The 27,138-nt window shown below is 33.1% G+C and overlaps 1 protein-coding gene across 1 annotated transcript; it reads right to left on the minus strand.

Moving 5' to 3' along the window:
- Positions 1-22,140: 22,140 nt before the first annotated feature.
- On the minus strand, positions 22,141-22,849 carry LOC132044586 (uncharacterized). Its single transcript, XM_059435081.1, has 4 exons — positions 22,728-22,849; positions 22,584-22,644; positions 22,385-22,474; positions 22,141-22,282 (listed from the first exon to the last, which is right to left on the minus strand). Exons 1-4 carry the CDS (start codon positions 22,847-22,849, stop codon positions 22,163-22,165), a joined length of 393 nt encoding a protein of 130 aa, XP_059291064.1. The 3' UTR covers positions 22,141-22,162.
- Positions 22,850-27,138: the final 4,289 nt, after the last annotated feature.

Raw genomic sequence — 27,138 nt, forward strand, 5'->3', positions numbered from 1 at the left:
CGGGTATGGAATTGTTTTCAAATCTTAAGGCACCACATTACTAAATAGCATATCTCCAAGCTCCTCTTATAAATAAATGCTTGCATTTACATGCTATTAAGAACTTTTAAATACACATAATTTGACAAAGATTCGTTGATCCAAAAAGCAACAATAGTAGCAACTAGCTATTTTTTATATAATTCTTCCACATCTTATAATTCTTCCACAAGATGTGGACAATTTTGTCACATCGAGTGTGGGTCTTTATTTGCGAAATTTGCAATGATGGATCTTTTTTTACAAAATATAAACTTATGCATCAACTTTTTCACATTTTAAAAACTTTGAAATCATGATTTGGAATCCCAAATCCTGCCTTTTTTTGGAGAATTTTGGATTTGAAATCATAATACCAAGTTGAAGTTGAAATTTTGTGCAGATTTCATAAACAAACTCTCATTTGAAATCAAAATATGAAATCGTGATTCTAAATCGCATGGACAAAAGCCTACTTAGTACTCCTATTAAGTACTAATGACTATTCTCCATTCATTTCCCAATGAGTGAGATGACTTATAATAATTAGGGGTAATATAGTAAAAATATTATTTTATGTATGACATCTTAAGGAGTGTGTCAGATCAAACATGAACAACAACCTTGAATGGAGGCAGTACAATTTTTTGTGTGGATTTCCCTTCATATGGACTGGTCTTTGATTTTTACCCCTCAAGTCACAGGTTTTTTTATTTTTGCCCCTGCTTCTCATTTAATGAAAAATTGCGGGCCAAAGAATCCTTATTCGCCGGTTTATGAAATCAGAAATTCTGGGTTCGACCCCTAGCAGAGTAAAAATAAAATAAGTTCGCAAGGCAAGATTTCATCAAAACTATATCTATTCGAGCAAAGTTATATAGATACAATGCTTTGAGAATAAATATCGTTCTTAGTCTGCCTCAGCTTTCCCATGTAACCTGCTTATGATTTTATAAAGTTGTGTATCTCTTTTCTCTTTCTTTGGTATGCATGAACATTATTTAGTTTGTTTTTACTTATTTAAACTAAGTAAAATAAGTACTATTTAGAAAGTATAAATATATAACATCAAATATTATAATAATTTAAATAAATTTTAATATAATTTTCAACTAAATTTTTTAAAGAAAAACTAGCTAATTATATATATATATATATATATATATATATATATATATATACATTGAATTAATTTTGACAAAAATATGATATCACATTTACGGTAGAGAAGTCTAATTAATTTAATGTTTTTATATTTTTTTTTATTTCGTTTTTATCTTATGGTGCTTTAAAATTGTGACATTCATTGTTGAAATAAAACCTCATTATAAGAGTAAAACGTAAACGTTTAAATTGAACTAGAGGAAAATTTACAGTCTGATAAGTAGTCGAAACTTGATACAATTATTATATTTTGTTACTTATTTGTTTTCTTTCTTTGTAATAACTTGCCTGATGTATAACACAAATGCACGAATATATATAATTTATATAATTGAAAGTAGTGTTATTTTGCCTAACGGTTTATTTATTGTTAGAAATAGAATACCACCTCAAAATATAGTGTCAATTTTCAAGCGTATTATGGGAATAAAAAAAAAAATACAGTAATTTTAGTTGTCAACTAACACATTTATAATTTTAGTATATATTAGAACTCGCTAGATCAAAATCCTAGATCTCGCCACTGAGGAGTTGATGTGACATCTCTATGTGGTGCATGTCTTGGACAACCTTAAATCCTTAATAGAGGAGGGGTACATTTGAGTCACTTTGGTAAGGACAAGGGTATTTTTGAACCAAAAATATAACGGAGGATAGAATTGATTTTTTTCCCCTCATAGTAGATGGGCAAATTGGCCCTTTTTCCAAATAAAAATATCTGCCTTTCAAGTGTCGAATCGTGCAAAAAGAAATTGTTTGTCGAGTAGATCAATTCCTAGAGTTTGTTGCAGTTATCTAAATGGACAAATCTCCAATGAGCAATTCAATTTCACATGTTGCATCACCATGCACAGCTCTAGGAAAGGTTTATCACAGATCCACTAGTCTACGCCGGCCAATAAGCAGAAAACTAAACTTAAACAAAAAATAATTTAAATATTATATTTAAAAATCTGATTAAAGAATATAATTGGTACTCTCATAATTAAATAAAGCTGTCAAAGAAAATAGAGTAGATGCGCGTTAAATAATGACAGAAAAACAAAATATAAAAAATCTCTACTTCTTTTACTTTTGACTAAACAGGTTTCCACAAATGGAATGGGAAATTTAGCACGTCAGCGTTCACGAATTAATTCTCAGGCGAAGAGAGCTTTATTGCTCTTATAAGAAAGCCCAAACCTTATACCCCTAATTATCAATAAGGCAACAAAGTCAACATTTTTTATGCTATAATTCATTAATTAAAGGTGGCATGTTTTTCTACCATAAAGATACCAAACCTCCTATACATATATCTACACACAACCTTCATATGTGAGTGATGTATAACGTCATCTTAGTCTTCAACAATAATAATCTTAAACGATTTATATATTGAATACGTACGAGTTTAGATATACGGGATCAGACCAATTTAATAGCTTTTGCTTAAAATTTTATGTTCGTATTTAAAAATTCATTAACATATATGAATATTTATTGCGATCCCAAAATAGCAAAAATGGTTATGCATTCTGTGACAAGTTTAGAATCCATAAATTTATAATCCTAGCTCTGTCTCTAAGCATTAGTTTAAGTTTTTTTTTTTTTTTTTTTTTTTTCAACAAAACACTATACGGTGGTGGATTCAGAATTTTGGGTTCGTGGGTGCTTAATATTTTTGACGTGTAGTTACTACCAATCACATAGTAGAAGTGCACAACTATTTTAACACGATGGTCAAAAAAATTAATGACAAAAGTCATATTAATAAAATGGACGCTATGAAATTGTGATGAAAAATGCAACTGGCGTGAACAAAATTAGCGAATTTTGGTATTTAGAAAGGATTGGACTTCGAAGTCTCTTTTTTTTTTCCCCAGTTGAAACAAAATTCAGCCAAAAAGTAGTCTAAACATAAATTAAAAAAAGGTAGTATTGGGTTAAAAAAGATGAATACCGAAAAAAATAAAAAGAGGACCTAATTAGGGGTGGAGTACAAGAAAGAAAGTAAAAAAAGACTTCTTCAGAGTGAGTTTCGAACTCTTAACCCCTCCCCCTCACTAGGGGCCTCCTTTACCATTTCTTAACCAAGCGCCCAATAGGCCTTTTCTTTGCCGGGTGCTTCTTGACACACTACATCCCTTTGCTTAAATTTTCTATATAACTACACATAAACTACTACACATACTCTGAGTTTATTCAATGGGTGCTTGAGCACCAGATTTTTACATGTAGGTCCGCCAACATAGATGATAATTATTATTCAGAAACCCTAATATTTTCCCTCAAACTCCTACTAGATTCTATCAATGGCGAATTAGCGTCATGGCATCCACGGTCGGTGGCCATCCCTCTCAGGGGACTGGTCTGCCCCTTAATACTGAATCTATCACAGAATTCCCAGTTTTGAATATCCAAAATCCCATTACCACTACTAAATTTCATAATCAGATCCCTACTAATTATGCTTCAACTTTGAAATTGGCTGGATCGAATGAAAATGCACAAGGGGTGGAGCCAATAGAGATGAAATCTGTGACTTTTATTAACGGGGAACCAAGAGTTAAATGGACAGAAAATGAAGTGGCACGTATGAACATCATTCAAGAACTACAATATGCTGTTGTAGGCAAGTTTTCGTATGGATGGCCGGAACTGGAAGAACTGCGGAAGATCATACCAACACAGTGTGGTATGAAAGGGGAATGCAAAATTGGTTTTTTTAGACATCGACATGTCTTGATTCGATTGAGTCTGAGGGAAGATTATATAAACCTTACTTCCAAGGGTTCATATTTCCTCAATTCAAAAAATGGATACTACTACCAAATGAGACCCCTGATCTACGATACAAATTTTAAAGTGGATGAAGAGACCACAAAAGCCATGGCGTGGATATCTTTCCCTAATCTTTTACCTACGTATTTTGTAAAAGAATCTTTATTTTCTCTTGCATCTGCAGTAGGTAAACCATTACATTTGGATGTTGCTACAATTAATAAAACGCGCCCCAGCTGTGCTAGAGTCAAGGTTTTGGTTGATCTAGTTGAGGAACTACCAAAGGTGGTTTATATGGATATAGAAGATGAGAAAACTGGGACTATACGGGTAGTATCGTTAACATTCAGTATGACTATTTGCCTAAGTACTGCTTTGAATGCAAGTTGCAGGGACATGATGAAAAGGACTGCGTGTAATTCTAAATCCTGAATTTATTCCAGCTGGTAACAACACATCTATTAGCAATGAGAAAGGAAAAATGGAAAACAAGGAGGGGGAAACAACTGATCGAAAAACTGCAACAAAGGAAGGAATTAACCAGAAAAGGGGAAAGTTTTTTCATCCCAAAAGGCTGGCTAGTGGCAAAATTATTGGAAACCTTGCACAATGGAATGCCAAACATGGTAGCAAAACTGCTGGAGAAGACAAAGAAAAAGGTCTGGCCGTTAATGATCAACAAGTGACTGCTCCAAATTCTCAGGTCTGCATTAAAAATAAATATGATGCCCTGTCAAACGAAGAGGAAGAAGAAGAAGTTAGTAATGAGGAGAAACAAAAATCACAAGATTCAGTTGTGGAGATCAATGCAAACAATGAGCACAATGAGACAATATTACCAGACAGCATACAAAAGCAAGCAACGTAAAAATAAAAAGGAAAATGCAAGTTCTAAACCTTGGGTGGAAGCAGTTTTTGGCAAAGTGCTTCACCATAAGGAAGTTGACAATGACAAGGCTTTAATGGTTGTCGTAAGGCTACTGAATCTTCAAAGTGGGGTGACAGAGTAGAAGAGAAAGAAGGTTCTTTACTGGGGTCACAACAAGACAAGGACAATCACATGATCTCACCATGTTCATCTCAAGTTGGGAATTCTGAACAAATTCAGGAAATAAATTGGGTTGGAAAAAATAATATTATGGAGGGTAAACCACCTGATAAACATGTAGAGGAACCACCAGATGGCAAGGCAGTCAAAAAAATTTCTGGAAATAATGAAGAGTTTATTATAAAGGAGCTGGATATGCCACCAGAAACTATAAGCTCAAATTTTGCAAAGGAACAGGAACTGGTGGTGCTAAAAGACACAGAGATTAAGCCTCATGTTAACCGTAAAAACAAAGAAGAGCAATCAAAACAACATACAGAACATGATACTCTGGTAAATACAAATGCAAGGTTACAAGATATAGTTGCACATAGGGTCACAACAGAGGAGATGGAGGTGGCATTAGGGGAACTAAACAATCTTGAGGGGGATACAGGAACTGAAATAGAGGCAAGCATGCTAAAAAAGATTGCAAAGGAAGCTGATATATCTCCAAAAGTGTTGACAAAAAGCCATAAAGATCAAAAGAATCAGAGAAACCAAAGAACCAGGAGAATTCCCCGAGCGAAAAGGCTGCTACAAAGAGATGCCTACAAAAAATCCAAATGATGTTCAAGGCTTTAGTTTGGAATATTAGATCGTTGAATACACAAAGCTTTTCAAAGACTCATCATGTGTACAAAGACAATACAAGTGTTTTATTATTGCTCTAATGGAACCTTTTCAAAACTGTAGACATCTTGAGAAGATAAAGAAAAATCAATAGATCAATATCGCAAATCAAATGGGAAGATATGGGTTTTTGTAGATGAGGAGTTCGGTGGGATGTCATCATGAACACGATCAACAAGTTACTTTGAGATTGAATCATCCAAATATTAAGAAAGACATTATAACCACTTTGCACACTTTAAATGTGATGATGGGAAAGGCAAAGATTATGGGAGGATTTATACCATTTGGCAGGACGAATGGAGCTACCATGGATGGTTGGGGGAGATTTTAATGTTATTCTTTCACAGGAGGAAAAATTAGGGGGTCTTCCAGTTACTTTAGATGAGTGCGAAGACTTTGCTTTTTGTATCAATTCGTGTGAACTTTTCGATATGGGATTTAAAGGAAGCCCATTTACATGGTGGAATGGCAGGGCAGCTGATGATTGCATTTTTAAAAGGTTGGACAGATTCTAGCAAACCCTTCTTTTCAAGGAATTTTTCCTCAAATCGAGGTGGAACATCTTATAAAGACAGATCGAGATCATGCTCCTTTGGTTCTATCTTGCGGAGAAAAGTGACTAATGTTCTTAAACCCTTTAGGTTCTTGAATTTCTCAAGTAAGTCTTCTTTTCAAGAAGTAGTACGGGAGAATTGGAAGCAGTTACATTTTTGTCGATCTCCTTATTTGGTTTTTAAGCAAAACTTAAAATCTTAAAGGAATTTTAACCACATGGAGCAGTAGAAACCTATGTGATATATTTAAACAAATACATCGGGGATGAGGTTGTAAAGCGTTAAAGAACAGCTTATTTGCGAGGAGTCTAATATTACAAACAGATCATTCTTCAAAAAGGCAATGTGCAGAATCAAAAAACTACCTCTACTTTGAAGTTGTTGAAGACGGAAGCAAAAGGTCGGTTTTTCTTGGTACATCATGCGATAGAAATACCAAATTTTTCTATAATCATGTAAACGGGAAGCAGGTTAAGATCACAGCATGTAAGTTGCACTCGATAACAATGGTAAATCGGCCGGAATCCAAGGAACCACCTGGCGTAGCCATAAATTCTTTAAAATGCACCGCTACAAGAAGATGATTGCATGTTACTTGATATCAATCATGTCCCCAACATGATTTCACATGAGCAACATGACTTTACGCAGATACCCAACAGTGGAAGTTAGTAAACAAAGTGCTTTTTGAACTTAATTGGGATAGCACCATGGCCTTGTATGTTTACAAGAATTTTCTATCAAGGCTGGATATAGTTGATGATGATGTTTCATGCCATAGTCCTAGCTTTTTTGATGGGCAATACTACCAAAATCCTTCACCACACCAACCTAGTTTTAATACCAAAGAACATACATCAAGCTCAAAGTTTTTCAAGATCTAAGGCCCATTACCTGTCTAACTTCATTAACAAAGTGATTTCAAGAGTAGTTCATGATAGGTTGGAAGGTGTGTTGCCTACTTTGATTTCAGCAAACCAGTCAGGTTTTGTCAAAGGAAGAAGTATATTTGAAAACATTCTCCTCACCCAGGAAATAGTTTCAGATATCGTACCAAGAGTAAACTCCGGCGAACGGGTCATAAAATTAGATACGGCTAAAGCATACGACAGTATCTGGAAATATCTTATGCATGTTTTGAGAAAACGGGGTTCACGACTACATCAACATAATTTGGAGATTCGTTGCATATAATCGTACATCGGCTTTAGTTAACGGTCGTCTCCACTGTGTTTTTTCCAATCAACCAGAGCAGTGGGGTGGGATCCCTCTATCTCCATCTCTATTTCTTTTATCCGCCGAAGTGTTGTCACAGCCCTAAATTCTTTATTTTCCAGTTATTGTGAGTTAAGGGTTTCGACGCTAAACGGACTAATCCTCTTAATCATCTAGCATATGCCGATGATACAATTATTTTCGTACCCAAGTAGACCTGCATCCCGAAAGAAAGTATCACGGAGGTTTTTCAGAAATATGAGCGATCATCCGGACAAATTTCATTAACAAAGCCAAAAAGTTCATATTACATATGATAAGGTCGCACGTAGCCGATTCAATCACGGTACATTATTAAAGTGCTTTTGCTAAAGGTCCGCTTTCCTTTACCTATTTACAGTTGTCTCATCACTCATGCTGTAAGAAAATTTTCTTTTCTCGATCTTATAAAGATGTGAAAGGGAGAATATTGTCATGGAAAGGTAAGTTGTTATCATTTGGGAAAGTGCTTTTCGGATCGTTGTATTGCAAAGCCTGCCAATACACTTACTTTCGCCTGCACCTCCAAAGTGTGTTTAAACGTAACTTCATAAAATATTTGCAAAGTATTTTTGGAGTATTAAGGAAGATGAAAAAAGTAAACATTGTCCGTTGCCGTAATATATGTTTACCAACTCGTTGTATTTATGATTGCTCTCAAGTCCCCGTTTGATATTTCAAATGCTCTATTTGCCAAATTGTGGTGATGAGGTTTAGGACTACAAGCTCACTTTGGTCAAATTATATTATGGAACAAATATCGTAAAAAAAAATCCCTACTTTGGTACAAAGGGGAGCGGGGAACACAAAACAATAATACGTCAATTAAGCAATAAGAGAATACAGGAAATTAAAGTGGAGATCTCAGGATCAACGAATGTATTTAGAATTGACGAAACGGGGGCATTACATTACGTGGTTCCTATCTGATTTTCCAATTAATGAAGACTGGAGCAAGGGTTAATTAATTCATGAAGGAACATGGAAGGAATGTGTTACAAGAAACTTTTCCAGTTCGATATTATGGATTTCATTAAATGTATATCCATATCAATGTTGACAGGATACCTGGATAAAGCACATGATGCCAACTACGCGGTGAAAATTCACAAGAAATAGTGCTTGGAATATGCTTAGGGATTGAGATATAAACAGTGATTACAAAATTTCATGATTATCGTATCCATTTTTAAGTTATCATTTTTCCCCAAGTGAGATTATGGAAATTTAAACTTCCAACAGTATGATCAATTGAAAAGAATGAGAATACATTTGCCCTAGATGTTATTTGCTGGGTTTAATTTAACAGTTAAACAATTCATCATCTTTATTGCGTAATTTTGTAAAAGGAAAGATGAAATTTACGAATGCCGGTACAGATTGCACGTAAATCTTATCCAAATATGGTTATCGTAACATGGCGGGAAGTAGATCGCGATGATCAAGCTGTCAATTTTCTGCGCAGTTCTACTCGCGATAACTGGGAATTATAAAAAGTTAAAAATGCAATCGCATACAGGTAATGCGTAGTTTCAATAGTGGTGCTTAAGTAAATAATAACTTGTTTTATTTAGCCGTTGATAATTCATGGTTAAAGAACATTCCTTTTCTTTCGTCGATTTAAGTAGGTTCTGTGGGAGGTTATAGGTCTCTCATGCCTACTAGAATTATACATCGACTTTTCCTAGTTACATGTTATAAACGCACATCACTGGGCATCACAGGAACCTCGGTCCCAGCTCATATGGTTCTGTGGTGCGATGGAAAGGAGACTTGTGTTTGCACAATGCAAGGAACAGAGATGACGATCAATGAATTGTCAAGTTAGGCGGAATGGAAGGTTTATATTTTTGTAACCAAGAGGATTCTACTGGTCATGTTGAAACCCATTCGATGCCGATAAGAAATGTGTTGAACAAAGAATGGAAAGCACTACGGTGTATTGCCACATTAGTTGACATTGTAAGATTATATACTTATGAAAAACAACGTGACAAGGTAAATACGTGTTTAGAGAAGTGAAATAAGTCAACGATTTTTTTAACTAACTTAGCTTTTGATTTCAGGTACAACAAGTTTTAATAGCTTTTCCGAACGGCTCTAGCTGAAGCCTAGGAAAATCGTAAACGCGATAGAACAACAAATCCCTAATCTTTAATTAGAAATAAAAGAAGGAATAACAATTATCACGTGAATATATCAACAATCAAGCAAGTAAACGTAAGAGATAATGGATTCAATTATTACAAAGGCTTTCCGGTGGTATTAGTTTAGGCTCATTCCACTGAAGTTCTAGTAATGATGGAAAACTATATCTCTACGTCATCAACGACAGAACCAACAACTGATTTCTCAGTCACAAAGGACTAATGTATCGCATCTACAAGTTTTATACTATAAGAGGCTATTTACAGAGAAAATGAGGTTGTTACCGTGTTGACACTTTTCCTTCACCTAGCAAGCATGAATGAATCTCAAATCGGGTCTCTGTTTTGGGACGAGCTTCATCTTCTTCGGAGTTGTTTACTCCACGGCTAGATTTTTACTGCACCAGGTGAGAGCTAGGGGTGCAGTGCGAATAAAGTGAAAGTTTGCCGTAAAAGACGAATTTGTACCCTCGGATATAAATCTCGGTATTAGAGATGAGTTTGTGTTTTTTCTCGACTTGGTCATGATGCCGGGCTTCGAAATCATCGAGATGCTGATGATTTTTAGATAACCGCCATCACTTCCATCTCCGACGACCTCCTGGTAGATCTAATTTGGAGACATCAGTGAGTTGTTTTAGGAAATCCGTTTGGTTCTGGTTAGAAGGAATTAGGCTACTTTACTCTTTTCTATTTTGCCATTTGGCTTTTCAGACGGTTGGTTTCTTTATTTCCTTTTTCCTTTTCTTTGTTTTGTACTTATTTATTTATTTAATAAAATATCAACCACTAAGTTTCACTTAGTGGCACTTAAATAAAAAAAAAAAAACTATTCTTTAATTTCTCTGTATATATGACTATTTCTTTGATAGATAATTTAAGATATTAGCTACATAATCTAATATAATATATATACACACACACTCTATCAGTATATATAATTTATACTTTATTTTTAAAGATGTTGAATATGGCTTTTTAATTAAGTTCTTTTTATTTAGTGGCAAAAATGCGTACAAGCAGAACTTCACTTTTACGTGAAGAGTTTTTATTTGGCTAAAATTTCATATGCATTTTGCCCAAAAAAATGTATACTTTTGAAATAAATAGTCATTACGTATAAATAAGATGTACTAATAAGAATTATACAGTCGAAACTACATTATTTTCCTAAAACTTTTTATTTTACTAAAAAAAGGAGTCAAAGAAAAATAACAATTGAAATAGTCATTACATCTAAGAGAGAATTTAAAAAGAAGTACATAGTTGCAATTCCATTATTTTGTTTTTTTATTTGACTGAAAATAATAGAACTCTAAGAATTTTTAATTGATTTTTCCAAAAGAAAATGTACAATTCAAATAAATAGTTAGTACATCTAAAGAATAAATGCACAGTTAGGACTTCAATTATTGTAGATTAAACTAATTAAATTTGGCTAAAATAATGAAGTTCGAGCTAAGTTATTTTTTTAAAAACATATTGTTCTGAAAAAGAAGAAATATAAAATTGAAATAAATATTTGAAACAATTAGTTACTACATTTAAAGAATTCTAAAATTGCAAGAATTTAAAGAATATTAAGTTGAAGCAAGAAGGAATATACAATTGGAATAAATAAACTATTGTATATGACTATTTAAACATTAATGTTGAAAATGGCCTAATTATGAGCTGAATTTTAAAAAAAATTTCCACCCTCACACGCCTAATAGAAAGTGTAGCCACATTTTTTGCCACATGTACTAGAGGGTAAAAACTATCAAATAGCCAAATTCAGTGGATAAGACTACTAAGTTTAGATGTGAAGAAACTAATAAATGGTGTCAAATTTGATGAGATCTGCAGGTATATTCCAAAAGTAACAATGTTCTCGATAACAGCATGATCATCCATTTAACTTAATATTAAAACAACAACTGAAATACGAAACAACATGTGAAAGTACAATAATCATGGTACAAAGTACAAACACACAGTAAAAGTTTCTCTGTTCTTTTAAGCAAAATTACACGGGAAGAGTGAACCTCTGTTCCATTGGATAATAAGCCATGTTCATCCTCCTCAGATAATTCCAAACAGCCATTGGATAATAAGCCATGTTCATCCTCCTCAGATAATTCCAAACAGCCACACCCCTCCTCCTTTGAAAATACGATTCTTCTTCAAATTGCTGCATTATAAATTTCTTGAAAACCCAAAGTAACGTTTCACCTCCATAAAGAAGGAAACAGAGGAAATACACAACAGGCGAAACAGAATCCGGGAAGAGAACAGTGGCAGTGGAAGCCAAAGATAGACAACTAAAGAAAACCATAATATGGTGTACGAGGTTGGAGAATTTCCTATAACTAGGATGATTAGAAAATCTCTGCTTAACTCCATACATTAAGCAGTAAAGGAATAAAGAAGTTACAGAAACTCGCATGGTTTTCGAATGTGTCTGGAAGGGATCAGTTTTGTTATTGCCTTGATATTTTAGCTGGAGAAAGTTGAGGAGAATTGGGAAGAAGAATCCAAGAATTGTGAGGGAGCAATTTGCGGTACTTTGTTCCTCATACATATAGAATATGTAGGATTCCATAGTTATGAAAGCTTCATTGAACTGACTAGTAAAAGTTGTCCAAGCTTGGACGAGAAATAGGCCTATTCTTGAATTATTGGCCATTAATTGAACTAGAAAGAACAAGAGCAAATAAAATGGAGTGACTGTGAAGGAGAAGGAGGAGAGAGTATAAATCTAGCTTTAAAAGCACGACATTTGAATCTTTTATATTCTGATTAAAAGATCAAACTCGACCTTTGAATCCTTCAAATATATTAGCTAAGTGGTACAAAAGAGAAAAGCAAAAGAAATCCTTTACTACTTTTTGGATCCCACCATAGGCGTCGAGAAGCCCAAGAAAAAAGATCCTTTACTACTAATTTGGGATACCAACTACACTGTTTATTCACTTATTCGGTCTAATTATTTTAAAAATAAATTCTTTTTATTTCATATTCATATTTTTCTAAGTTAACTTGGTCCAACAATATTCCAAAATGGCAATTACACGCTCATTTATTATTTTAAGCTAAACAAAGATGTGAAAAGTGCGTTAGTGTAATTTGGAGGATAAACTATTCCTAAGGGTACAGAAATATTCCGAGTAAATGATGATCAAGAAGGTGCCGAGCTGCCGATGTTGCGGGCACATGGCATCCATTTTTTTTATCACGCAGTAAAAATCATTTGCTAACATTTTATTAAATACGGAGTTAAGTGGTTACTTGACTCATGTTTCATGCTAACTCTAGTAAATTTTTAACTTAAGAGTTAATTTGATTGAAAAAGTAATATATCAAAATTTACAATTGGAGTACATAGTTAAATAAATTTTGAACTCTTAAAAGTTGTGAAAGTTATTCTAATAATATTGTTGTTGTAAATACAAACCTAATCTAAAGTGATTTTTTTTTTCTTCACATAGATAGGTATCTCCAAAATGAAAAAAATGAAAGAAAAAAGAAGTACCAAAATTGTTGAGAAGGATCAATAATTTTGTATGAACATTAGGTCCTGCTAACTAATTATGGTCAGTTAAAATATCCCACATCGGGTGGTTGAAAGGATGGGTGGACTTTCGTATGGACTTGGGCAATCGTCCATCTTAAGTTAGCTTTTGGAGTTGAGTTAGACCCAAGATCCATTCTTTATATGGTCAAGTGATAGTTATACATATTTCAACATATGTAACGTAATGCATTTAGCTTCCATTTGATCATAGATTTTGAAATTGAAACTTAAAAATTTGAGTTTTTGAAGTTGTAATTTTTGGAATTTAAAGTTGTGTTTGGATATACATTTTACTTGGAAAAGATTTGAAGTTTTGTGAGTGGAAGTCCCAAAAACCAGTTTTTGGAATTTGAATTTTTTTTGAAGATAGATTTTCAAAATCTAATCCAAAATTTATGCCAAACAGATATTTGAACATAAAATTTCAAAATTTATGATCAAATGCTAGCTTATTAATTTGACATAAATTCTCGATGTGGGTACATTTTTACGGACTGATAATCTTTTGTTGATTTCCGTTTTGAGGAGTACTAGAACAAAGACTAAAAGGACCAAAGAGGTCAATTCGTTATTTGACCAAAGAGTTTTTTGGCCATTGCATAGGTTGGATAAAAGTTGCTAAATTTGGGAATACCGGTAATAATTTCCTCTAGCCTATTCGTCAACCATTACTGCACACATCATAACTTAATTATATTTAATTAATTTTAATATTAAATAGACTAATTTTACTCAATAGCTTACCATTTTGGGTTTGGAAAATAATATTTCAAATGTTAAAAACTAGTAACTTTTAATTGTGAAGAACTACTATAGAGAAATGAATAAATCTCATCATAAGCCCCAATATTATCAAATACGAAGATAATACCTTATTTAATTTTTGCATGAAATGAGAAAAAAAAAAAACTTTGAATTAACATTTCAAAGTGTTTTCAAAACTTTGAAATATCATATAACCTAAAAACTATATTATCATTCGAAGTTGTTATTTTTTAATTTTCAAACTAACCATCAGGCCTAAAAAATAGACGAGTTGAGATAAAGCTGAGATAAAGTTTCAGTACTAACAACAACACAAGTAACAAAATGGATCACGACATATTTAAAATATGAAGCGCTACAAACACACACACACAAAAGAAAAAAAAAAAAAAAAAAAAAGGTTAAAAGGTTAGTCCCATACATGTGAAAAATTTGGCACTGCAAGCTGCTACTCTTTATCCTATTGTAGTTAATCATCAGTTGCAAATGACGAGGGAAACAAAGAATGAGTAATATTGATTTCTTCCCTATCAAGAATAGGTTCTAAGAATTACTATAAGTTGATCAAGATGATGAAAAATAATTAGTTGTTCGGCACTATAATCTTGTGGCAAACTAATATTTCTCCTGGACACTAATTTGTCAAAATCTTCAGGGGGTGGCGGGGTGGGGGGGAGAGGTGACACCAAGAGCACTACATGTGAGATTAGCTAAGAAGGGTATATTTTTACCAAAAAAGCTAAGAAGGATATAAGAATAGATTTTATATTTACAGCCTATTAGGCCGAGCCTTCAACATCTGGTTACTTTGAAAAGTAAGTATTTATTGTCAGAAGCGTTTCTCGAAAAAATAATTTTGGAGAGTAGGAGAACGTGGCAGTAAGTATTTGGCTAATCAATTTGAAAATCACTTTTGCCAATATTATAACAGTAATTATGTCTGGCTAAGGTTTCAAAAACGCTTCTAGCGAAAAACTACCTCTTTAACTTCTAAAAAAATAATTTTTGCTACTATTCAAACACACTTATTTTTTCTCTAAAAACTTAATCAAAGTACCTTAATTTTCTAAAATAAGCACTTTTTGAAGAAAAAAAGGAAAATATTTTTGGCTTCCTCGGAACTAGGGGTGTTCATGGTTCGGTTTGGGTCGGTTATTGGTTAAAACCATAACCAAACCAATTTAGTCGGTTTTTAAATGTCTAAAACCATAACCAAACCAAGTAAAATAATAACCATAGGTTTGGTTATTGTCATTTTTAGTTCGGTTTGGTTCGATTTCGACCAAATTGTCGTGACAATTCAAATATTCTTCTCACATTCTTCAAATTTTAACTATGTGTTTTTTTTTTCCCACAAGGGGCGAACTTTCTTTGCGTATTGAGGGAAAGACATCGACCAAGCGATGTAAATGAAAAGAGATAGTAGGATTTTAACTTTTTACCCTTACGCTTACGACTTATTAGAGTTGAGAACTGGATTGTTGAACGAACGTATTCTTTTAAGACATGGGCCTTAAAAATAAGTAGACAAAATTAAATTAATAATTAAAAGGTATAAAATATCTTTAATTATTTATGAAAAATTAATATTATACATATAAATAATTATAAATTTTATGTATATAATTATCGTTTGGTTCGGTTATTTATTCGGTTATTTTTTACTATAACCATAACCAAACCAAATATTATCGGTTTTTAATTTAAACCGGGAAAACCAAACAAATGTCGGCTTTTTTTTATTCGGTTTGGTTAAATTTTCGGTTTGATTTTGGTTTTAACCAAAACTGTGAACAGCCCTACTCAGAACTTAGTCAAACAAGCTATTCGTCCATGAATTTTCAGCTAATATCGAACAGATTGAAGGATGAAGACAAAAAATCATAACTTAACTTGCGTCAAGCTAGAATAATTAGACTGTTTGTCACTGTTAGTAATATGTAATATGTAAAAGAAAGTGTAAGTGGTCCACCAGTACCTAATTGACATCTTTGTGGTCGTTAAGTCTTTGTCCTCATACTATTCTAAAAGAAAATCAACGATAATAAAGTGTAAATAGTCCACCATACACACCGTGGTGATTGTTAATTCCTGTTTAGCCAAGTTTCTAAAATTAATTTATTTTAAAAAATATTTTTTTTAAAAAGTTCTTTCAAAAAATATTTTTAATAAAAATAGTTTATATTTGGCCAATTAATTAAAAAAAAAACACTTTTGAGTTGTATTAGTATTTGGCCGTTTTTTAAAAATGATTTCAATTTGTATTTTTCTCAAAAACACTTTTCAAAAAAAAAGTACTTTTGGGCAAAAGATGCTTTTTTAGCTTAAAAATCAAGCTAATACTTCAAAAGACTTATTTTCTCCCAAAAACTTAACCAAACATCTCACTTTTTTAAATAAGCACTTATTAAAAAATAAGCATCTTTGAGAAAAAATAAGTGTTCGCCAAACAAGGCTATTTTACTCAACCCTTTACCCTTTTAGGTTTGGAAAAGAATATTTCACCTTTGGAGTGAGCCGTGAGCGCATTTATCAACGACTAAAAATGAATTGGATTTTTCAAATGTTAAAACTGACTTTTAAATATGAAGTATTATAGAGAAATGAATCAATAATTTATCTTAAGCCACAATATTTCCTCTTTAGCATTATTGAATTAACATATACAGGTGGTTTTCAAAATTTAAAAATATCATACCACCCATAAACTATATTAAAATTTGAAGTTGTTACTTTTAATTTTCAAACTAACTACTCCCTATTAAATATTTTTAAAAATAATTAGACCTTCGAAAATGTAAGAAATAGACAAGTTGAAATAAAATTTCAATACTAATAACAACTCAAAAATAGAATAAATGCTTTATTCAAATAGACAAGTTGAAATGAAATTTCAATAGTAATAACAACACAAGTAACAAAATGGATCAAGACATATTTAAAATATGAAGTGCTACACAAAAAGCAAAATATAAAAAAATAAAAAATAAAAAATAAAAAGGAAGAGAGAATTATTTAAAGGTTAGCCCCAGTCATATGAAAAACTTGGCACTGCAACTGCTACTGTTTATCCTATTGTAGTTAACAATTAATCAGTTGCAAATCATGGAGGAAGCAAAAAAATGAGTAATATCGAGTTCTTCCCCATAAAGAATAGGTTCTTGGAATTATAAGTTGATCAAGATGATGAAGAATAATTAATTGTTTGGCACTATGATCTTGTGGCAAACAGATATTTCGCCTAGACATTAATTTGTGAAAGTCTTTAGACAGGAAAAGGGTGACACCAAGAGCACCACCATATGTGAGATTAGCTAATTAAGAAGGGTAAAAGATATAGATCTTATAGTTAGTCCATGATTTTAGTTAATATTAGACAAATTGAAGGATGAAAACAAAGAATCACAAGTGAACTTGCAACACGCTAGAATAATTAGAATGTTTCCCACTGTACTAATATCACTTGTAAAAGAAAGTGTAGTTTACATTTCCCGTTCTTATATTTTGCACGCTTATTGCAGAATGCATTATTTTCTTGAAGAGCCATAGTAACATTTCACCTCCAGAGAGCAGAGAGCAGAGGAAATATACAATAGGGGAAACAAGATTTATACCTTCTCAAAAAGGAAACATAATTAACATAACATACCCAGATCTGTACCAATACAACTTTTTTCTATACCATGAAATTCAGGAAAAAACTATTACTATACTGGGCCACATGACTGGGACCTAAGAAGAAAGTACAACAGTATCCATCAACAACATGCATGACGCATTCATTTAAATTAATATTACAACAACAATTGAAATCCCGAAACAGCACGAGAAATAATCATGGTACAAAGTACACTACACACAGAGACACACAGAGTAATTTAGACAGGAAGACTAAACCTCTGTTCCATTGGATAAAAAGCCATATTCATCCTCCTCCTCAGATAATTCCAAACTGGTTCACCAGTCCCCCTTCTCTCAAAATATGATTCTTCTTCAAATTGTTGCATTATTTTCTTGAAAATCCAATGCAACATTTCACCTCCATAGAGAAGAAAAGAGAGGAAAAACACAACAGGGGCAACGGAGTCTGGGAAGAGAACAGAGGCAGTGGAAGCCAATAACAAAGAACTAAAGAAAACCATAACATGGTTTACCAGGTCGGAGAATTTCCTATAAATAGGATGATTAGAGAATCTTTGCTTAACTCCATATATTAAACAGTATACGAGCAAAGAAGTAACTGAAACTCGCATGGTTTTTGGATGGGTCGAAAAAGGATCAGTGTTGTTATTGCCTTGATATTTTAGCTGTAAAAAGTTGAGGAGAGTTGTTAATAAGAATCCAAGAATAGTGAGGGGGCAATTTGTTCGTGGTACATATAGAAATTGTAGGATTGTGTAATCATGAAAGTTGAATTGAATTGATTGTTAAAGGTTCTCCGTGCCTGGAGGAGAAATAGGCCAATTCTTGAATTGTTGGCCATTTGAACAATTGAAGCTAAGAGGGTAAAGAGCAAATAAGGAGTAAAGAAGAAGATTATGAAGAAGATAGAAGATAAACTATACGATTAGCAGTATATGGTATGGCAATATATATAGAGGGACATTCCTTGTCTAAATTGGGTGTCGATGTTTTTTAAAATGTCCATATTAGTTATAATGGAAAAGAAGGATTCAGTAGAAAGGGTTTAGAGGATATTAAGGGTCAGAAGGTTCAAAAAGAATGGCCGAATTGGCAAAATACTAACATTAGTACATTCTCTTTTTTCAACATCCAAGAGGGGTCACACCCACTGACTCACATCCAATTCTACGCGGGAAATTTCATGTACTAGACAATTAAAAAAGTTGCAGCCCATTAGACACAAGACTAGGATAAAAAAAGAACTTACTTACACCTCTCATTTGGACCAAATTAAGTAAAAAGTAATTTAGCATTAAGCGTCATAAATTAGTGTGTAAGTACATATTAATAAACTTATAATATGTGATAAAGCTTTAGTTATTACTACTACTATTCAGGGGCGGAGTCAGAGGGGTGCAAGGGGGTCCAATCGAATGCCCTTCGTTGAGAAATTATACAATGTAAATATGGGGAAAAAATTACATATATATAAGCCGTTGAATCCCCTGGCATAAGAATTTTTGTTTTTTAAATCCCCTTGTTTGAATTTCTAGATCCGCCATTGCTACTACTACAACTAACTATTTGTGATAGGGACCTGATCCTTTTTGGTTTTTGTTTTTAGTTTTCATGGAAGAGGGAAAGCGTGATGAGAGGCAGAGGCGGATCCAAGATTTAAATTTTATGGGTTCAATCTTAAGATTTTTAGTATTGAATCCATTATTTGTTTAAAGTTATGGGTTCATATCTACTATTTGTTACTATTTTAATAATTTTTTACGTATAAATTTATGCTCCGCGTCGAAAGTTAGGGGTTCAATTGAACCCTTACTTACAATGCTATGCTAGATACACCACTGATGAGAGGATAAAAAGGTTAAAAGGATCAATGAGTTCAGTTTGTCCAGCTATTGCTGTCAACTTATGTACACAATCACAAAGGTAGAGCCTTTTTTAACGATGGACGTGCATAGAGAAAAGAGAACAAATTGGTAATAAAGGATTCTTTTAAAATTTTAAATAAACAATGTTTGCCATTGGAATGGTTCAATATCTTGGTTGTGCAAGTTTCTCAATTTGTAGTAATAGTGACCGGGTTCACGTATATATTAGCAAGAAATTAATTTCTCTATTTTTTTATTTTTTTTTTATTTTGTTCTTGGGATCAATTCTATAGTTTATTCACGATTGATGGACTTATCATGTCTACATAATATCACTAAATTTGAACCCGATCATCCATAACTGACCAGTCTGACCTTGTCATTCTTAAAATAATCACGAGTATCTTCTAATTTGTGAGTCCAAATCAATCTAATATTGGACCTTTTTAATTTATTTATTATTTGTTAGTCCTAATTTGTTTTCATGAATGAACAAAAATTTGAGGGAAAAGATATGATTTTCTTTCTAATTACCTAGCTTAACTTTTCGGATTTCCTTCAAATTTTTGGTTGTCTTCCATATGGAGGATTTAACCTGAAGCACTAATATCTAACTAATTTTTACACTATTTTGCATTCTAACATACTATTGGAAGTAGGCCTGTGCACAAATCGGTTCAATCCGAATTTCCGAACCGATTTGAAACAATTCGGATAATTCAATTTGTACAATTCGATTTTGATTTCTGAGATGCAATTGTAAAATATTACTAAGCTTTGCAGTCTGGTTGGAGCACGGTTTGCTTCAATTATCAACCGAACTGATCAGAACAAACCGAATTTATATGTCACTAGTGACTAATATGACTAATTTGGTATATGTAACGTGGTGTTGGCGGATTTGTATGCTTGCACAAGTTGTCAAGCTCTTGTTTTGCTATTTATATGCTATTATGCTTGCAAGTTTATGATTTTTTTCTTGGTTAATGTTTTGGTTATAAGGCTGCAAATTTAGGATCTCATTATTTTTTGTTATGTTTACTCTAAAACTGAAATGATGTAGTTACTTGTTTAAATTTCGAATAAACCGAACAAATCGATTTGTGTAACCCAACCGAAATAATAAAAAACAAATCGAATTGAATCTAGAATAGATCGAGTTTGGTTGAGAATTTTATAAAGTCAAAATTTGAAATTTCAACTCGATGATGGCCAAAACCGAACCGAATCGATTCGTGCACAAACCTAATTGGAAGACTATTCATAGAGAGTTACCCATTGTAGTAATTCAGCTTAACCTGATAGTATAAGAGATTAAATAGTACCCACTGCCGGTGGAGACTACTTTTTTACACTAGGCAGTGTACTTAAAAGCCTATTATAGGTAAGTTTCAATCAATTTATTTTTGTAATAGTCAAATTACAAATTAGGACATCAGTTTAGAAGGCAACCTCAACTCTAATTATCCAGAAACCAAATATAAAGCAAACCCCAGCAGAACTTTTTCTAATTGATTCTGCCAAACCAGAAAAAGTTCCACATCCTGCATTGACGTTAAGGCTCTGAAAAAACAAATACTATGTGCCAACAAACAATCACCAAAACTGCAGTTAACAAAAACTGAGAGCACTCACGTTTGATATCGACAATGACGTAAGAGAATGTCGAATGGCCCCCTTCGGAAACCTGAACGCAAGATTACAGATTGAGGTGAATTAAACGCTAAAATTATGTCTGATGTTACTAACGCATTGGAAACAACTCATGCTGAGATTGATTTAACAGATGCATGGCAAGAGAAAAGTGCAGAACCGAACATTGCCAAACTCACCACCATAAACGATGTATCAACCCCATCAGCTTCTAACTCTTCCAGTATAAAGTCAACTTTTATGCAAATGCATGTGAGCCTACAAGAATCAATTTGTCCAGTAAATTTGTCCCTCAATGCTGGTGGTCAAGATTCAACTGTAAATATTACTACTACAAAATACCTAGTGTAATCCCACAAGTGGGTTCTAGAGAGAGCAGTGTATACGCAGACCTTATCCCTACCTTCGGAGATAGAGAGGCTCTTTCCAATAGACCCTCGGCAACAGTAAATATTGCTAATTCCTTTGAAATTCGCGTAGCATGGAATAAATAAATATCTAATGAAATGTTGCCTGACTCTTTGTGCTATTTTCTGGATCGTTCGTGATTATTGCATAAGGAGTCACCTATAACTGTCATTTCTATAAAACTATTTCTAATTTCCTTCACCTTTCCACACATAACCTTTTTGCAATAATGATATCAGAAGTCTTCTCCAGATTAAAGGAACACGGAGGTCAAAACTGTGATATAAACCACTCTCTAGGAAATCATGTGGAAGGAGGTAAAATGTAAATCGGTGTTTGTAAACTCCAATAGCAGGAAAGTGGTTCAAGAAGCTAATCAGAACTAAGCAAAAATGGGACCTGTGCTCAGTAAGACAGTAACATTGTCTGACATGATATTGGAGTTCTTTATCTCATGTCTCACACAGTTAAGACTCCTATGACAAACAAAAATGTTTTAAAGGGGTAACAAGAAAAGAATTCTTCTTTGAAGCTCTTGTAACATAAAATAGATATCTTTAAAAAAAAAAAAAAATAAGAAACTTACACAGCTAAATCTATGTACTTGATTCGTATACGAAAAACTCACAAAAATGAGTTAGTCAGTATACTTATACAGTCAATTGATATTTACAAGCGATGTGCTCAAACCTTTGGTATAATTCTTGGAGATAGACCCAAACGAGAGCTGCACAAGTCAAAGCGTTCCCTGCATTACCACCTCCTTGAACCTAATAAAGACACAATTTTCCTTTGAAATTTACCACTGAAAATTTTAAAAAATGATAGCACATTAATCAATCACACTTACAGAGAACACAAAAAATAATAACGTGAAAACTTGTGCTTCGAATCTTATCGTCAGGCTTAGGATAAGAATCAACAGCAACAAGGAAATCCACTGCGGCCATTCCACAACCTAGCTACTCAACAAAAACACAGAACAAACTAAAAAAAATACAGTAAATCCTGCAACAGTTTCAGCTTATATATTTTTGACATGTGAAGAGACTATCAAGAAAGAAGACTCACAACTGTGTGATTGTCAGGGATTGTTGTAGTTTGTGGGGTTGACGGAATTGACATTTTCAACCTGGAATTTAATTAAATAAGACAATTAAATGTTTAGTTAAGTTCAAACATAGAGAGAAAGCTAACAAATTAAAGTTACCTTACCTGGTAAAAGAAGAGTTAGAGGTAAGATTATAGCGTTGAGGAATATGAAGTAGTAGAGTTGACGGCGGTGATCGGACGGAAAGTGACGGGGAGCTGTATGACTGCAAGCCAAACGTCGCCATTATTAGTCAGCTCTCAGTGACGAGGGAAAGGTTTACACCATCAGCTTTGTTGGTCAGACCGAAAGGAAAGTAGGCTAAACTTTTTCTTTTGTTTTGTTTTTGTCAGCCCACACTACCCTGCGCCGAGTCCGCGACTTTTGTAATCCCAAAAAAAAAAATGTTGAATCAAAATAGCTCAAAAAAAAAAAAGGAAATTTCACAAAAGGACCAAGCTGTAAAGTTAATATTTTAGTCCTTTCACGCACAGAATTCGTGCCTGAAAGAGGGCAACATAAGCTGCCCCTTCTCCTTCCCCACCACGGTCCCACCATTTCAAAAAAAAAAAAAAATCATCATTAAAGGCGATTCTATGGTCTCCCAGCATAGAAAACGTTATTTTCGTGTTGTTTTTTAACCCGAAAATTAATACTCTTGGTATATTGAAGTGTAGGAATAAGTTTCTAAGGTTGGATTTCGAAATAAAGCGGCGTAGATCTCATTTCAAAAACTCAAAAAAAGTTTCAATCTAAGTATTTCACTATGAATTTTCTATTACATTGTTAAATATATTATTACCCTAACATGATTATTGTGTAATTGTTGCGGATTTCAAAAAAGAAAAAAAAAACTTTTACGCATTTTTTTTTTTTTTTGCGTTATTGGGGGCTGTTTGGACTGCCCTGTTTTTTCATTTTTTAAAATTTTTTTATTTGTTAATTTGTTAATTATTTATTAATTATTTACTTAGTATTTATTAATTATTAGATTAGCGACTTAAGTATTTTTTAATTGTTAGATTAGCTATTCCAATTGTTAGACTAGATAATTATTTATTTAGTTTTTGTTAAGCCAATTGTTTGTTTGTTAATAATTTGTTAATTGTTTGATTAGTTAGTTAATTGTTTATTTATTAATTATATGTTAATAATTTGTTAATTGTTTGATTAGTTAGTTAATTTTTTTATTTATTAATTGTTTATGCTAATTATTTGCTAGTTAATTGTTAATTATTTGACTTATTAATTATTAGTCTTTATATTTTAATTGTTAATTTATTTATTTGCTAATTAGTTTAGGATTGAAAACCCTTAATATAATTTTCGATAAAAGATTACATAATTAATACTACTTGTTAATGATTGATTTAAAATGCGTAAAACAGATGGATTACCACAATTCTTAATATAATTTTCAATAAAAGATTACATAACTAATACTACTTGTTAATGATTGAAAACCCTTATTTTAGGATTGAAAACCCTTAGTTTAGGATTAAAAACCCATAGTTTAGGATTGATAACCTGTAGTTTAGGATTGAAAACCCGTAGTTTAGGATTGAAAACCCTTAATATAATTTTTGATAAAAGATTACATAACTAATACTACTTATTAATGATTGATTTAAAATGCGTAAAACGGATGGATCACCACAATCCTTAATATAATTTTTGATGAAAGATTACATAACTAATATTACTTGTTAATGATTGATTTAAAATGCGTAAAACGGATGGATCACCACAATCCTTAATATAATTTTCGATAAAAGATTACATAATTAATACTACTTGTTAATGATTGAATTAAAATGCGTAAAATAGATAGATCACCACAATCCTTAATATAATTTTCGATAAAGGATTACATAACTAATATTACGTGTTAATGATCGATTTAAAATGCGTAAAACGTATGGATCACCATGATCCTTGGCGAGAGGTATTATATCTTGCGGAGCATATGGACGACATCGGACCTACAGGCTGAGGCTCCGGTTCGTATCTGGTTGGGGGACTCAGCATAGGAGATCTTGGCTGCTCGCGCCCCACATCCTGGCATCCTGGATATACTACTTCGGGGCGGTATCTACCGGTGCGTCGATGTTGGTTGGATACAGCCCGATAGGTGTTACATCTCAGAAATTTTGAGTTGTGGCGTTATGATTAGACTAATGCGAGCTTAAGGTAAACATGAAGTCCTTATCAAGTTAAGGAGAGTATTTGATAGCTTTAAAGTGCGTACTACAAGATTTTGAAGTCACATGAATTGGTGGAATTAAGTTTGTTAAAGGAAGTGAAATATAAGTTGTGTTTGGGAAAGTTTTCGCAATAAATGAGTTAATATTTAGTTAGTAATGTTTGCGGAGAGCTATAGGGCTCCTTAGATGGTTAATGGAATGTTATATAAGTGCCAAGAAGGTTCCACAAGGAATGGAAGTCAAACGAATCAACGAGAGCAAGTTCGGAAAAAAATGGGTTATACGACCACTTATACGGTCCGTATAATATTTCAAAGAAGGGTCAATCCTTGGTGGGATTATACGACCATTTATATGGACCGTATAAAGTTATTCGAAAAAAAGTGTTCGTATAATCGGGTGTATTTTTTCAGATTTTTCTCTTTTTATATATAGATGAGCCATGTTCATTTAATTCATTTCCCACATCTTCCTCAAGTCTTGAAAGCTTTAGAACATTCCCTCGTATAATGGTCCGTATAATATTCAAGAATCAAGAAGAGAAGGAAGTTCAAGGGTTTGTGAAGCTCAAGATTTCCTTTGGTATTGAAGTTGGGATTTCATTCAAGTGAAATACATTAATCAAAGTTCATTCATACAATAAAAGGTAAGTTTTACATCTATTTCATGTTATTAAGAGTATTTGGTTGTTGAATAACTTGGATGGAGGAAGGAAGTAGAAAATGAAGCTCACATATGGATTTAATGATATTCTTGAGTAGTAAATTAACTTGAGTCATGATTCTTAGTATACTATGAGAATAATCTTGTTGTGGGTGGTACTAATGATGCTGAAGGAGTATTATATGTAAGTGAATATGGTGTTGTGTTGTAGCTAGGTTATGAATGACCTTAAAGGGAGTTTTGAGGATTGAATAATGCTTAATGTGAAAGAATTTTGATCTCTATTGATGTTTATATATGGAGAGAGATGAAACAAAGGAAATGTTGCCCAAATTCCGTTAACTCCTAGTTGCTTAGTTTAAACTCAAGCATGTTTTCCATGATTTAATCTTAGTACGAATCCTCTTGAATGTAGAGTTGCGAGCTTGGAAGGAGAACGTTTAGTCGTTAAAGGAGACGTGAAGGTATGTTAAGGCTAGTCCCTTTCTTTCAAAAGGCATGATTCCTAGGTTATGATTCCATATATGTTTCCATAACCTTCTTACGTCCAAAAGTTAAAGTTCAAAGATTATGATGTTAAAGATGAGATATTTTCTATGATGATCATGATGATGATGATATTATTTCTAGAAGTCTCACAGCTTGTGATTGTGATGCCATTATGAGATTGTCAAGTTATTTCATGAATCCCTTGACTTTATTCGTTGTTGTTGATCTCGATTGAATTATTCCTTTGGGGTGAGATATAAATGATTATCCAAATATAAATCGAAGGTCACCGACCTTACGTCACTATAGAGTTGTAGCTTTTAATTGGGCTCTTACATCTATTTTATGTATGATTAGCCTAGAGTATTATGGATAACACCGTGCCTAGTTGGCCTAGCAAACACCACTAGTGGGCAGCATGAGATGGTTATCCCGGACATGGGCTAATGATGATGAGCAATATCGCGCTTAGGCAATCGATTCTGAGTTATCTCTTTATCTCATATTTCTGGATTTCTTTATGATGTTATTATATTCGTTCATGCCGCGCGGATAGACGGGGAGTCCCGGACATCTAAGCTTTATTAACGGGAGCATTCACTTCGGAGTTCTTATTGGTATATTCTTTTGAGAATCTTATGATGGTATTCTAGTTAGAGGCTCGTAGACATATGTGGTACTATCTCTTTAGTGTATGTCTTCAACACACACACACACACGCACACACACACACACATATATATATATATATATATATATATATATATATATATATATATATATATATATATATATATGTTTTGAATATGGAAGATCGTTCCCATAATAAGTTTTGCTTTGAGCATTGTATTTATTTAGGATTATGATAAAAAAAAAAGGTGGTGCTCGGTAAAGGGAGCTGAGGGATACAATGCATAACCCTGCGTGTTAAGTCGTGATCAAAAGTGGTATATGGACGTTGCTAAGTGTGTACGAGCCTTGTCCGGAGTCTTGTTTATGAGTGTACGCGCATGGATAAGTTTAAACGTTTAGGAATGATAATTGTTCTCGTTTCAAATTCCGATAGAGCCATAATATAAATTCCTCCTTTTCCTAATTGTGTGTTATGATTTGCGATGCTTGAGAAGAGGAAAGCAATGCCGGAAGAACGAGACAACGCCTAACCTTTGGTGAATTTAGA

This window comes from Lycium ferocissimum, unplaced genomic scaffold (assembly GCF_029784015.1).
Source record: "Lycium ferocissimum isolate CSIRO_LF1 unplaced genomic scaffold, AGI_CSIRO_Lferr_CH_V1 ctg4952, whole genome shotgun sequence".
Taxonomy (NCBI): Eukaryota; Viridiplantae; Streptophyta; class Magnoliopsida; order Solanales; family Solanaceae; genus Lycium; species Lycium ferocissimum.